General features: G+C 49.6%; 1 protein-coding gene across 2 annotated transcripts in view; it reads left to right on the top strand.

Annotated features, from left to right (window-relative positions):
* Positions 1-14,738, top strand: part of SLCO2A1 (solute carrier organic anion transporter family member 2A1) — a 78,276-nt gene that overhangs the window by 41,851 nt on the left and 21,687 nt on the right. For both annotated transcript variants that reach the window (XM_054594966.1, XM_054594967.1), the window contains exon 3: positions 354-516. In XM_054594966.1, the coding sequence (XP_054450941.1) occupies positions 354-516 (163 nt within the window). The remainder of the gene's footprint in view (positions 1-353; positions 517-14,738) is intronic.

Here is a 14,738-nt window from a genome sequence, read left to right as displayed (position 1 = left end):
GGCCAGCCAGAATTAGAGGCATCCTTGGATTCTCCCCTAAAGGGTTTGGGCCTAAGGTGGTTGAAATTAAGGCTATGAGTATTTCATTGTCTCTCGATACTTCCCTTGGTTTAGTCTTAAAAGCTGAGGCTGGGAAGGGTTTCTGACAAGAGGGAAAAGCTGACGCTACGTATGCCTGGCCCACTGCGGGGCTCTCTGGGCAAAGCTGGCCTGGAGCTCGGCTTGGGCCCCACCTGACACTGGGCAGCCTCTTGCCTCTCAGATTTTGCAGGACAAGGTACAGTCAGGTCTCCACTGTGGGTGGGTGAGGACGGAGTCTCTGGTCTCACTTGGCCCCTCTGCTCTCTCCACAGATCAGCAACGCCATCCTCATCATCTTCGTCAGCTACTTTGGCAGCCGGGTGCACCGTCCGCGGCTGATTGGCATTGGGGGTCTCCTGCTGGCTTCGGGCGCCTTTGTCCTCACCCTCCCACACTTCCTCTCAGAGCCCTACCAGTACACCTTGGCCAGCGTCGGTAAGTGGCCTCCAACCCCTCCAGGCCCAGCCTGTAAATGCTCTTCCTTGGGCCACTGTATTAGTTTGAAGATGTCTGCAGATAAATGAGCCACCCAGGGATGTGCTGAGGGGGTAATTGATTCCTGTGTATGTAAATGCCAGACTTTTTTTTTTTAAGTCATATGTACAGATCAGGCTCAAGAGAGGAAGCACTTAGAATGACAGATGAGATTCCTTTACAGGTTGTGAGACCCACAGGGGAGACAGATTGATGGCAGGAATGGAAAAAGATGCAGCAGGAACAAGGATGTCTAGTGACAAAGTGTCATCTGGGTTCTGGTCATGGGAATCTTCTCTCCACCTCTCTGTAAACCGCCTGTGAACTAGTCATTTCCCTGTGCACTGTGGCCTTGGATCCTTCTGGACTGTCATAGGGCAGAGTCCTGCTTCAAGTGGGCAGAGGAGGAAGACACACCTGAGCCTAGGGGTCCTGACATGCTCTTTCTTTTCCTTGGTCTACACAGAGTGGGGGTGTGAGGCCAGCTCTGAAGGGGAGTCAGGAATTGCTGGCCACCCTCTCAGAGGCGGTAGGCAGGCCTGCTGCACTGTCATCTTTCCAGACCTGAGATGCCTGCCTCTCTCCAGCAGCGTGGAGACGAGCATAATGAAATCAGCAAGGGAGCCTAGGGCACTTTGGCCAGGCCAAGCGGAGGGCATCCTGCCAGGTGCCACACATGGTGGCCAGCTGAGCCTGATGAGTTGGCTCCCCACAGCCTGGGCCTCATCCCAATGACATGTGCTACGCACAGAGCAGCTACCACAGAGGGTGCTTAGAGACAGGGGGTGGGGGGCTTTGAGAGCAATCATTCTGCCTTGTTAGGGATGGTTCCATAACTTGGTTCAGCCTACCATGACCCTTCCTGCCCTTTGCCATTCCTGCCTTGACCTCAGTGGTCTGAGCCAAACCCCACAGAGAGAGAAACCCAAGGGGACTTTGAGGGGGGCCATGGCTTGCCTCTTGGGCCTGCAGGGCGGTAAACTGGCTGGGAAAGGGAACAGTTTGGTCATTGTGTCGCTCCTTTTGTTTATGTGAATTCTATTTGCAACAATAGGACACAGCAGTCCCTCTGACTTTGACTGGGATCAGAGCAGCAGCTAAAAGTGCTCAAGGTTGCGCTACCTTCAGGACATCTTCCTGGTGCTAGGGGATGGGGCGGGGAGGACTTGGGCCCAGGAACCATGTCCGTGGGACCCAGCTGGGGCTGTGCACCGGGTGCCGGGGCAACACAGGTGCGTGCTCTGCTAATATGTACAAACAAAAATGTTCACGCAGTCTCACTTCAGGGGAAGAGTTTGAAATGTGACTCCTGCTTCAAACATACTCCTCTGAGAACTTGAGTTTTGAATTATGCAAGATCATCAAGAACAGACGCATTTCATTAAAAGCACCCTCCAGATGGTGTCATGAATCTGAATTGTCATCTGGAGCCAGGCGGTCCTCGTCTGAATCTGCACGTTGAGATTCCCCAACAGCATGGCCTGCGGCACTTTATTTGCAGCTCTAAGTCTCAGTTTCTCCCTGTATGAGACAGACCCCCTCCTGCAAGGCTGCAAGGGCTGAGAGGATGAACATCCAAAATTTAGCCTAGTGGCTGGTCCATGCAGCAATCATTAAGTGGTGGTTCTTGTCACTGGCGGTGGTAGGGACAACCTGTACTGCCCTGGGTAAACTAGGGTTGCCAATGAGGAAGTGCCCTGCCATGTCCTCACAGATGAGTCTGTGGGATTCCTCTCTGTGGAAGCTTCGGCTGCTCTTTTCCCAGATCCTCAAGTTGGATGAGCCTGGTATGACGTGTAAGAACATGGACTTTGACAATCAGTTCCCAGCTCAAACCATTTCTTTGCTGAGTTTCCTCAGGCAAGCCACTGCTTTGCCTTTCTGAACCTGTTTCCGCTTTGTAAAATGGGAACAATAATCCCTTCGCTTTCAGGGTGCTCTGAGGGGAAAATCAAAACAAAACAGTTTAGGTCAAGTGCCTGTCCCATGTCAGCTGTTTGACATACCTCCCTCCTCTCCCCTTGTTGTGGTATTTGAGATCTGTTACTCATAAGGAATGACCCCCAGATTATTATCATGTGTTGATTGAGGATTTCTTCCCCTTGGAGCAGACACACGCCAGAAATGAACATGGGAAATGAAGAGTAACTGTGTGTTTTAGGAAAAAATAATTAAAGAGGGGCTGAACATTGTGGGAATCATGGAGACCTTTAACAACTAATTGCCAATTTTGAAAAGGCCATGCAGACATTTATGAATGTTTAGATTTTCTAAATGTCTGTGGGGTCCAGAAATGTGTCCTGCTGGCTTATTTAGAGAAAAGACAAACTGTACAGCCAAAGTCTCTCAGACCACTTCTGGAAGGCTCCCAGAGGTTTTGGTGCATGGGAAACAAGCCAACATGAGACCAGCTCTCCCAGGAGATAAGAGAAGTGTCTTCGGAAGCCAGTGTCTGGGAGGACTAGGTGTAACCTGCGAAGGCTCCTCAGCCAAGTCCAGGGGGAAGTCTCTCCCCAGGCAGACAATGGACGTGCATAGGCAGGGAGCTTCCTGTAGGATAAGCAGGAGAGGGAGTCGACTGTATTTTTGGAACAGCCGAGAAAAGAAAGGGAGGGAAGAGTCACTTTCTAGTCCTTTATTCACGAAGTTGCCAGCCCCTCGCCCACGCTCATTCACCCCGAGGGTGTCCCCGGAGAGGAGGGTGGTGGAGGGCATGGAAAGGGACTGTGTGCCTTGGGCCCACCTATGGCAGTGGGGAGGGTCTCCTTGGGAGAGTCAGCAGCCCCGGGCTCCTGAGTGCCTGTGTCCCTTCATCAGTGGAGGACACACAGGGCCCGGAATCAGCCCCGCCAACCCCCAGGGCAGAACGCACTCCACTGACCCTTGGGAGCTCCGCAGGGCCCTTCCACTGAGGGAACTGCTCCCAGACAGTGAGCTCAGGGCTGTTCAATGGAGAACGCTCAGCCGAGGTGTAAGGTAAGTGAGCTCAGAGGTTGTGTGCAGGGAAGTGTGAGTGTGTTTATGGGTCCATCGTGAGAGAGAAAGAGAGAGAGAGCATGGAGAGAGAACATGGAGGCATTTCTCCATGCATGAAGTGGAGCAGTGAGGAGTGCAGGTGTGGAGAGGAGGCAGAGGGATATGGAGATGGGGAGGGTAGGGATGGGCAGCAATTCGAGATAACTAGGTGTGTGGGTGTGGGTGGGAACGTTGTGGAAGGTGTATGTGAGGGAAGGTGTGTGTGGCAGGAGCTGGGGGTGTGCGTGGAGGCGGAGGTGAATTTGGGGGTGAAGGGGAGCGTGGGTGTGCGTGTTAGGAGGTGAGTGGGTGGAGGATGGCCAGAGCGAGAGCTGCACAGCCTGGCCAGTTGGATCTATTTAACCTGAAAACGAAAACAAGAGGGGTACAAAAAAAAAAAAATTATAGAACACATGGGTATTATTAAGTCAACTGAGAGAAAAATAGCCTCGAACAGATGAGCACAACAAAGCCTAATGCGATTTGATGTGGAACATGTTTTTTCATGCATAGTGTAGGAAAGAATAGAAACCAACATGGAGAAATGATAGAAAGCACTAGGCTGCTGTGGTTGGACATTCGGGAAAGGCCAGGAGAGGGGCTGGAGCTCGGCCGCCGACCAGGTCGTCTCCATGGCAATGGCGCCCAGCCTCTCCGCAGGCCCCAGCAGTTGTGACAGGAGAGTAACTGATGCTCTGTTAGGCTCTTCTAACATCTGTTCTGTGGGCATGTCACAATCCCCACCTTGGCCAGCCTAGAAACGTGCCCCCGTGTTCTGGGTCTCCAGCTCAGGTCTGAGCCGAAACGTAAGTGCGGCTCCCCCTCTCTGTCGGCCCCTCCGAGCTTGTTTGGTCATTTCCCACACTCAGAAGTGAGGCTGGGAGGCAGGCCCACTTGGGGTCTGGTGGGGGAAGGGAGGCCTAGGCAGCAAGCTGCCTCCAGTGTCCTGCTCCCCTGCGGACAGTCACTTCTCTAGGACCCCTGGCAGACTGTGTGCCTTGGGCCCGCCTATGGCAGTGGGGAGGGTCTCCTTGGGAGAGTCAGCACCCAGGGTGGAAAAGGAAGGCTGGTTACTATTCCAGTGGCTTTGGGTGCCCCAGAAAAACTGTTAGACAGTGGGGAATAGCCCGCAGAAACCGGGTGCATACCCCTATCCTTCTGGGGAATGTGATTGGTTTGGTTTTTTGGTTTTTTTTTTTTAAGATTTTATTTATTTTTAGAGAGAAGGGAAGGGAGGGGCAAAGAATGGGAGAGAAACCTTAATGTGTGAAACATCAATCGGTTGCCTCCCTTTACATGGCCCCAACTGGGGACCTGGGGACTTGGCCTGTAGCCCAAGCATGTGCCCGGAGAGAGTATCACACTTACCACCTTTCGGTTCTCAGGCCAGTGCTGAGCCACACCTGCCAGGGCAGGAATGGGGTTTTGAAGAAACCATTGATCCCTCCCTCCTGCAAGAGGCCTTGGGCCCCCCAAGGCTCCCCAGAGGACACAGGGAGGAACTGTCTGCTCTTCTTGCCGCACCCGGTAGAGCCAAGGCTGCTGGCTGTGCCCAGATACCTCCTGCGGACCAAAGGCTTGAACTGGGAACCACCAGACGCATTTGGGCAATTTGCTACTCACCAGGAGGCAGGAGACCAGTGGGGGCAGGTTCTTATTCTCAAGAACAAAAGGACTTTTCAGAAATCAGCGTTTGGACTGGCCACCATCAGAGAGGTGTGAGGCTCAGAGATCTAAAAATGGGGAAAAGAGCAAAGAAAAATCAGGACCAAAGTGGTGGTATTAGTAGTTCAGGGCCTTTGGGAAGTGATTAGGTTATGAGGGTGGAGCCCTCATGAATGGGATTAGTGCCCTTATAAGAAGAGGCCAGAAAACCAGGTCACTCTCTTTTGGCTATGTGAGGTTACAAAAAGACATCAGCAGCCTGCCACCCACAAGAGGCTCTCTCCAGAACTGGACCTTGCCAGCACCCTGATCTTGGACTTCTTGCTTCCAGAACTATAAGAAATAGATTCCTGTTGTTTATAAGCCACACAGTCTATGGTTCTTTGGTACAGCACCCCAAACTGACTCCATTAGATTCCTTCTCATTGGTTGAGGCCCCTTCTTACAGTCTTGGGTCTAATTTTGAATTTCCAGCCTCTAGACTGTCTTATTAGCCATTCCTCCCAGCTTTGTGTCATTCATAAGTGTGTCAGCTATTCCCCACTTTCACCCAAGTCCATGACAATGATGAGAGGCATACAGTTTGGCTGCTGTCTTCTAGGTCACACTGGCCCATCAACTCCTGCACTGGGCATGGCTTGAGCCAGTTCTCCCAGCGGACTCTCCAGGCACGTGTCCACAACTTGTCTACCAGGATATCATAACAAGCTTTGTCAAAAGGCTTCCTTCAGTCAAGTAACACCGTGTTACAGCTTCCTGCTGGTCTGGGAGCCCTATCAACAAAGGAAATGAGGCCGGTTTGGCACGAATGGCTCTTGATGAACTCATGTTGGCTCAGCTAATTGCTTTATTTCTTCTTCAAAGAGCTCCCCATCAGACCTATTGAACAAATTGGTGAACAATAAGTTCTGCTTCACTCCCTACTGGGGGGGTGTGAATTAAGCTCTAAGTAACAATTTCAATGATGAGCCCAGCCAGGCAATCCCTCCTTCTTTGGCCTAGTGGTGATTCCTCAGGGTGCAGGCACGTGGTGGGGAAAGACCCTTGCCAGCAGTGTAATGCCCAGCCGTGCTGCACTGTGCACCATGGACCGCCCTCTGACACCCGTCTCGTGGGTCACATGGACACCTCAATACAACAGGCATTTTCCCCAATCGCCCCCTCTAGGGCCCCGGTAGCAGTGTGGGAAGGCGTGTCCAGCTTCAGCCTTGGAAACTCAGTCCTGAGAGCAGAGCAGAGGAACTCTGTCCTTCTGCCGCCACCCCTGAACTTGCTCTTTTCTGCATGGATGTGAATGAGCCCTCTCAAGTAACCCACGTGCCTCACAGCTCCTTTATTACAATCCAGGCATTGCTGCTGATCAGTGCTGATCTTACTTTTTCTAGTTTCTGAACCCAGTCCCCAGGTTCTTAAAAACCTGGGCAACACTGCTTGTCTCCAGGGTTCTGTCATTTCCCTTATCCATTTAAATTTCTCAAAATTTCTGGCCTCTTTGGATGAAAATTGATCATATTGTATGATCACTATATTCCAAGTTACAATATACTCATTATTTTGAATCCTAATAAGAATATTGCAAGGTAGCTATTATTAGATCTGGGGTTTTTTTTTTTAAGATTTATTTATTTATTTATTTACTTTTAGAGAGAGGCGAAGGGAGGGAGAAAGAAAGAGAAACACTGTTGCCTCTCACACATCCCCAACCGTGGACCTGGCCTGCAACCCAGGCATGTGCCCCGACCAGGTATACAAACCAGCAGGGACGACGCCCAACCCACTGAGCCACGCTGGGCAGGGCTACTCTATCTGTTTTGGAGATGAAAACAACTGAGGTTCTGAGAGGCCCCTAACCAGTGAGCAAAAGAACCTAGATTTGAACCTGGATCTGTCTGGCTTCAAAATGTGAATTCCTTCCATCACTCCATGATGTGACCAAGGCTGTCAATCTCAACTCTTTTGATTTCTGCTTGTACAGAAGAGTACGTTCTACTACTTTCCCAAAATGAAACTCAGAATGCACGTGCCCATAGAAATGATAAGTGGAAGCTTAGTCTAGTTGGCATAGAACATATGTTATTACAGGCATGTTATGGATTAGTAAGTCTTGGTGAACTCCACTGGGAACTCAGTCACTTCTGATGTGCAAACAGCCCTCTTTACAAACAAATTTGAGATCTCAAATTATGAGTGAGTTTGGGACAGCCTGTTCCAGGCCTGCTGGTGGGAGTAGCCAGAGTTTCTGGTAAAACTGTTGAGTAGCCGGATTTAGAAGGATGAGGAAATAGGTCCTTCAGAGTGGAACATTCTGAATGGTGTTCCAGGAGGTTGCTGATAGCCCAAAGGTTTGGCACCCTGGTCATGATTCCAGAAAATTCTCCGGAAGCACCCCTGCCTTTCCCTATTGTTCTCTCATGGATTGCCTCTGAGGAGTGGGTTTTGCTAACCTCTACCTCATTTGATCCTACTCACTCACAAGCCATGCCCCCTTCTCATCAGAGAGGTTACGGTGGTAGTCAAGAACCAAGGCTTGAAGGAGAAGTCATTGCTGCCCTCCTATTTCCTGGCAGAATTCTTTCTTTCCTCTACCAGAATGACGAGAATGACTAGGCAAAGGAAAGCCCACTTGCCGTGGCCTTACTACGATGCTTGACCCTTCTAGGGTTCTCTCTTGGCCCCAACTCTGGAACTTTGTGCAGAGACCTCTTATTATACCCTGACAGCCTTCCAGCCCGCCGCGGCCTGGCCACACCTGGAACATGTGCCCTTGAACCGAATGGTGTAGCCAGATTGTGGTCTGCCCCATCTCCATGGATTCCATTCTAGGGAAGTAGACCACGGCAAGGGAGCAGTCCCCTAGCTTTCCAAACCCACCGAGGGGTCCAGAAATTAGAACTGAAATTCTGCATAGTTAAGTTGTGGGATGATGAGTCAGAGGGTTGACTCTGTGCAGCTGGGGTAGCTGGAGGGAAGAGGTCCCAGCCTGTTTCTAGTTAGCATTTCATAGCCCTGTGAAAACTGGCACAGCCAGACCTCTGGTGTCTTGCGGGTAAAAGAATGTGCTCTGATGAACTTAATCCTTCCAGAAGTCTGCCTCAGGGAACATGAGAAACAGACTGATATCCAGCCAGTGAATAGATTCCCCTCCCTGCCTTTCCCAGGGCCCTCCAAGATGGAGGCAGGCAGCCTTGGGCAGGTGGCCTTGGGTGAGCAGGCAGCCTTTGAAGTTTGGTGATTGAAGCAGTCAGGCATTTCTCTCAGTTTACATGGGGTAGGGGGCCAGTCAGAGCTAGCCACCTCTGGGAAGGAGGGCGATGTGCTTCCAAAAGTCCATGGAGAGTAGCTGGATGCCAGGTTTTTGCTAGAATGCTTGCAAAGTGGGGGCAGGTTGCTTGCTCTTGCTCCTTCACATGGGCCGAGCTCCTGAAGAAATCTGAGCCATCCACTCCAGAGAGGAGACGGGTAGAGTGGGGCAAAGAAAGCCCACCCCACCAATTCTGCGGAAGGCTCTTGACACAGGTTTTTTCTCCTCCTATTCCTGGGCCTTGGACTCACCTCTCCCTGTCCCCTTATTTTTATCAGAAGAGTCTAGTTAAGGATCTACATTCTAGAAAACTTCACTCTCCCCAGAATGAGCTGGCCACAGCCACCCACTGCAGGGAGCCCCAGGCATGAGTTCATGGGGAGCCCACACAGTGTCTGTCTCTGACATAAATACAGGCATACCTCATTTTATTGCACTTCACTTTGTCGAGCTTCACAGATGTTGCATTTTTTTTAGAAATTAAAGGCAGGACCCTCCATCAGCAAAAAGATTACAGCTAGCTTTATTGCCATACCCATTTTACTGCAGTGGTCTGGAACCAAACCCACACTATCTCTGAGGTATGCCTGTCCCTGTCCTCACATCAAGCCAGGGAACTGCCGGTCCTACCCATTGCCGAACCCTGCTCTTCTTGGCTCCCAGGCTTCCTGCCTCCCTGATTCCCCGAGGACAGTACTCCCAAGTAAAAGAAGCATTGTTCTCTGCAGGTGATCAAAGCCCTTTTCCCATCCACATGTGTCAGATTCTGGGATGGATTTAGCTGCATTCAAGGCTGGCATAATGAAAAGAGAGTTTGTTGGAAGATCTTGTGCCAATGTGGAATACAGAATAGCCAGAGGAACTCAGTAGACTTGGATTTAATTGGGACAATTGTGTTTTAAAATACATACTTTTAATAAAGGCAGTTTCTGACATATAATCTGACATTTTAAAAGTTAATAATAGCCCCAGCTGGGGTGACTCGATTGGTTAGAGCATTGTCCCATGCACCAAAATTCACGAGTTCGATCCCCAATCAGGGCACCTAGGTTGTGGGTTTGTGCCTGGTCCGGGAGGCAGCCAACCAATGTTTCTCTCTCACATCAATGTTTTCTTATCTCTCTCCCTTCCTATTTCTCTTTTTAAGAAGAGGAAGGATTTTTCCTTTTAGAAAATCAATTCTAAAAAGTTAATAACAGTTAAATGGTCTCCCGAGAGTTTGGCCTCCTGGACACTTCATTAAGAGAAATTACATGAAGGTTTTTCTGGCATTGGCAGACCACGCAACATGCCATGTAAAGACTTAATAAAGGAGCATTTGAGATCTTGCTTACTGGCTGGCATATGTCATCAATTTGGCTCAAATGAGCGCATAAAAATTCTCTTAAAAAAAAAAAAAGACTTAATAAGCCAGTCAACATTTTCATGATCTTCAATGACCATTAAATGTCCCACAAAAAATATAATTTAGCCCTGGCTGGTGTAGACCAGTAGATTGAACACGGGCCTGCAAACCAAAAGGTTGCCAGTTTGATTCCCAGTCAGGGCACATACCTGGGTTGCAGGCCAGGTCCCCAGGAGGGGGCGCATGAAAGGCAACCACACATCGATGTTTCTCTCCCTCCCTTTCTCCTTTCCTTCCCCTTGCTCTGAAAATAAATAAAATTATATATATATATATATATATATATATATATATATATAAAATTTAGCCTGCTTAGCCAAAAGTGATGTTCTAATAAATGAGAATTTAGTAAATAATAAGAATCAGCAAAAGCAGGAACTAGAATTCTTAAAAGCAACACTTATTCTCCGGCCCTTTGATTCTCCCGCTCTCCCAGGACAGGCCTGGCCTTGCACATCTTTCACACACCCGCTCTGGGCTGTGCATCACCATCCACACAGCCGTGGAGTCAGCCAGCACTCCCTGCCCCTCCTGCAATGCACAGCATCACCTGTGGTACCATGGGAATGTCTCTGGACTGGGTCATTTTCCCTCTTTACTTCATGGGCCTTGAAAACTGGCCTTCATCTTTCCAGTGGGTTCATTGTGCTGCCTCCTCCCCGATGATTGTCACCCTTCTGGGATTTTTCTTAGGATACAATCCAGGCCCTTTCCAGGGACACACATGCCCTCCAGGAGTGGTGGTGCCTCGCCCTGGCTGAATTTCCTGCCGACCACACTGAACTTCATTTTGTGTTATTGAGGGGGCCTCCCACACCCCGAGCCCCTTCGTATGCTGTTCCTCTCTCCTCCTCACCACCAGTCTTCTGTCTACTCCTGTTCATTCCTCCCAGCTCAAAGGTCACTTTCTCCAGGAATCTTCCCAAACGCTCTCCCACATGCTCCCTCACACCCTGTTCTTTCTCAACTCAGTGTGTACCGTGCTGGGTTTTTTTTATTATGATACAATATACATAACATAAAACTTACCATTCTAACTGTGTTTAGGTATACAGTTCAGTGGCATTAAGTACATTCACACTGCTGTACAACCAGTATCACTATCCACCTCCAGAACTTTTTCATCTTTTCCAACTGAAACTGTACTCATTGAACCCCACTTCCCCCCACCTACTCCCCCCAGCTCCTGGCAACCATCCTTCTACTTTCTGTCTCTATGAGTTGTCTATTCTAAGTTCCTCATAAGTGGAATCATGCAGTATTTGTACTTTTGTATCTGGTTTATTTCAGTTAGCATAATGCCTTCAAAGTTCACCCACTTTTTATGCAGCATGTGTCAGAATTCCCTTGTTTTTAAGGGAATGGTAATATTTCATTGCATATATAGATATACATCACAATTTGTTTAGCTATTTGTCCGTTGATGGACATTTGGGTTGTTTCCACTTTTTGGCTATTGTGAATAATCCTGCTATGAACACTGGTGTACAAATACCGGTTTAAGTCCCTGCTTTCCATTCTTTTGGCCACATGCCCAGGAGAGTAAATGCTGGATTATATTATAATTCTAATTTTTTTAAGGAACTGCCATGCAGTTTTTCACAATGGCTGCACCATATTACATTCCTACCAGCAATATACAAGGGCTCTATTTCTGCACATCTTACCCAACACTTCTTTTCTGTTTTTTGGTAATACTCATCCGGATGGGTGAGAAGCGACATCTCATTGTGGTTTTGATTGGACCAGGCAATAGTGCGGTGGCTTCTTCGACGATGTGTGTACCACAGGAGACTGAAGGTTTGTAACGTCATCACCTGCCCCTGCAACTGCTTCAGTCAGCTCCACGCCTCCTGCCCCAGCGGAGGGCCTGCCCACAGTCAAATACGGCCAAGTAGCCGAACAACCGAGCATGAATGAAACTCGGTCCAGGCGTCTTTTCAGAACTCAGCATCCAAGCCGTCCCCCTGAGAAGCAGGCATCACCCACTCTGCTCTGGCGGACCTGGGTGTGCTCCCTCAGGGGCTGAACTGGGAGCAAGGGACAATGCTTTTGCCTTCAGGTGACCTTTAAACCACTCCTGCACCTAACATTGACCTGGCCTTGCCACCTCCCAACCTACAAAAAGACATGCAGGAGGGAGGCGCTGTGACACACCTAGACAGAGGAGACAGGCGGCTCAGTCACCTACATTGGCAAGCTACAGCAGCCCACGGTTTTAGGGAACTTCAAACTTTTCTCACTTCCTTATATGAAATATGCTCAAAATTGTTTGAATTTTCTGGGAAGAAATGCCATTTGAAAACTTGACAGCATGTCTTGCATTTATGGGCCCTTTGGAAATGCATCAACTCAGACTGAGTTGGCCTAGGGAAGTGAGCAGACAAGTGTGTGTGTGCCGATTTGTTTGAGTGACTGCGCCGCAGCATTTGGTCAGTTGGTGGTGGGGGTCAGGGCGGTTTCCCAGGCCGGGCAGCCAGCTATACCCTCATTCTTGAACATGCCATTTGGTCTTGAGAAGGGCATAGAGGTCTCAGGACTTGCCCATCACTTTTTCTAAAGGCCAGCAGAGCCCACGGTGTGTAAACGCTCATGCACCTGGGGTGTCCCGCGTGGCTGCGCACTGAGGGCAGGGAGTGAGCAGGGGGCCTGGCGCTCCGCCAGCTGGGCCCTCCGGGAGACTCCCACTCTCTGCAGTGCTGGGCCCTCCCTAGAATCCTCTGAGGTCTCTCTAAGTCAAGGTCACTGGCACAGGGAGTCATGGATTCAGGACTAGAACCCAGGTCCCAAGCTCCCAATCCAGTCCTTTCAACATCTGTTGGCCTTGCCTGCCCAGGGCCACCTGGGCCTCCCTGTGGAGAACAGCGTGAGTCTGCAGCACCACACCCCTGCTTCCGGGTGTTGGGCACGGGTCAGCGTTGGTGGTAGGATTCCTTAGTGGGGTGGGGAGTGAGCTACACAGCCCCCATGGTGTCTCTCACAGCAGAAATATTTCACAGTTTTGTGCTGCCAGACTCAGTGCCTGCCCCAGGACTCGGGCCCCGCAGCGGTACTGAGCCACACCAGCCTCCCCTCGAGGGAACAGGCACCGCTGTCACACCTGCAGCCTGTCCGGCGGGGCCCGGCTGTCATGCCTGCACTGCCTTCTGGACCCTTAGCCTTCTAGCTCTTTAATGACTCATGGGGAGCTTCCCTATCCAGCCACCATGTGGGCTCTGCCTCAAGGGAACCTGAGGCTCAGAAGAGTTTAGAAACTTGCTTGAGTTCGCACAGCTACCTAGGGTTAAAACCAATTTCTTTCTTCTTTTCAAAGTACTTTATTGAGGCATGGTCGACATGTAAAAAATAATGGTATGTATTTAATGCATACAATTCAGTGAGTTTGGGAATAAGTATATACCCCTGAAACTATCACCACCATCAAGGCCATAGACAGGTATACCACCTCCCGAAATTTCTTCCTACCCCTTCTTTAATTGTGTGTGCATGGTAGAGGGGGGTAAAGAAGGTTTAACATAAGATCTGTCCTCTTAGCAAATTTTAAGTATATAATGCAATACTAAGCTATAGTATCAGAGACCTCCAGAATTTATCGTGCATACTTGAAACTCTATACTCTTTGACCTCCTCATTTCCCCTCCCCTCAGCCCCTGGCAACCATTCTGCTTCTCCAAGTTTGACTTTTTTAGAATCCACATCTAAGTGAGATCATACTGTCTTTCTGTGTCTGGCTTATTTCACTAAAACCATTTTCTTGACTCCCTAGACTGTGTGTTTGTTTCATCTCATTGTCTTGTCTCAGGTTTCATCAGAACTCCCAGCAGCCAGCCCCTTTCTAGGATACCTCTACTGGGAAGGAAGGAAGTGTAGGGCCCCAGACACCTACGGAGTTCAGAGAGCCCATGTGTTTGAACATAGCCAGGCAAGGGAAACTCTCCCCAGGCCAAGCTCCTCCGTCCCTGCATAAAGTGTGTTGTGTCTTTGCAAAGCCACCATTTCAGGTTCGACTTTATTGTGGACTTTGAGTCAGACATGTGCGGGTCCAAATGCCAGCTCTGCCTTCAACCAGCCACTTGGGTAGACCAGTAACTGCTGTGAGCAGGAGTCAATGTACGTCACAGCCTTGGCAGAGTCTGCCTGTGCAATAAGTACATGTTTAAAACTCCTGGCGCAAGAACTAGGTCTCTACAGTAGAGCCTGTAAGTTGGGGAAAGGTTCAATGCCCCACTGGGGAGAGGAGGTGGGCTGGGGGACAGGGAAACACAGCTCTGACTGAAGGCCTAGGCCAGAAGGAAGGGCAGTGGTTATGGCAACGAAGACACAAGACGGGAAGAGATGTTGTTAAATTTTGGCTATATGTACTGATGAAAAATTTTAACTTAAAAGCGTTTGCTGTTGCTTTATTTTAAAAGTATCATGTGTTCCTTATAGAAAAATCAGGAAATACAGAGGTGCACACACACACATCACTGCAGCCCCATCATGCGAGAGAGCCAGAGTCTTCCTGAGTTTTTCTCTGCACATTCAGTTAGTCCCCGTAAGTTTTCTAAATGAGGGCGTATACTCTTCTCCAGGCAGGAAGTTATTTTTCTGAACCTATAAGATGTTACAGCTGTCTTCTCATGTTAATAAGGCTACATCTCCACCCTGACTCTAGGAGGCTGCCTCCTATTTCACCATGAGGTTGGACCACTCTCTTTCTGAATTCTGCATTGAGAGGTGGGACAATGGGCGTGGGATGAGAGGAGAAAGGTACAGAGGGACCCTAACCAAAGTCCAGGGACTGGTCACTCTCCT

Source organism: Pteronotus mesoamericanus, unplaced genomic scaffold (genome assembly GCF_021234165.1).
Source record: "Pteronotus mesoamericanus isolate MK-2021 breed Mesoamerican mustached bat unplaced genomic scaffold, CSHL_Meso_final scaffold_54, whole genome shotgun sequence".
Classification (NCBI taxonomy): domain Eukaryota; kingdom Metazoa; phylum Chordata; class Mammalia; order Chiroptera; family Mormoopidae; genus Pteronotus; species Pteronotus mesoamericanus.
Note: the sequence above shows the minus strand (reverse complement) of the source record. Positions and strands in the feature narration are given on the sequence as shown.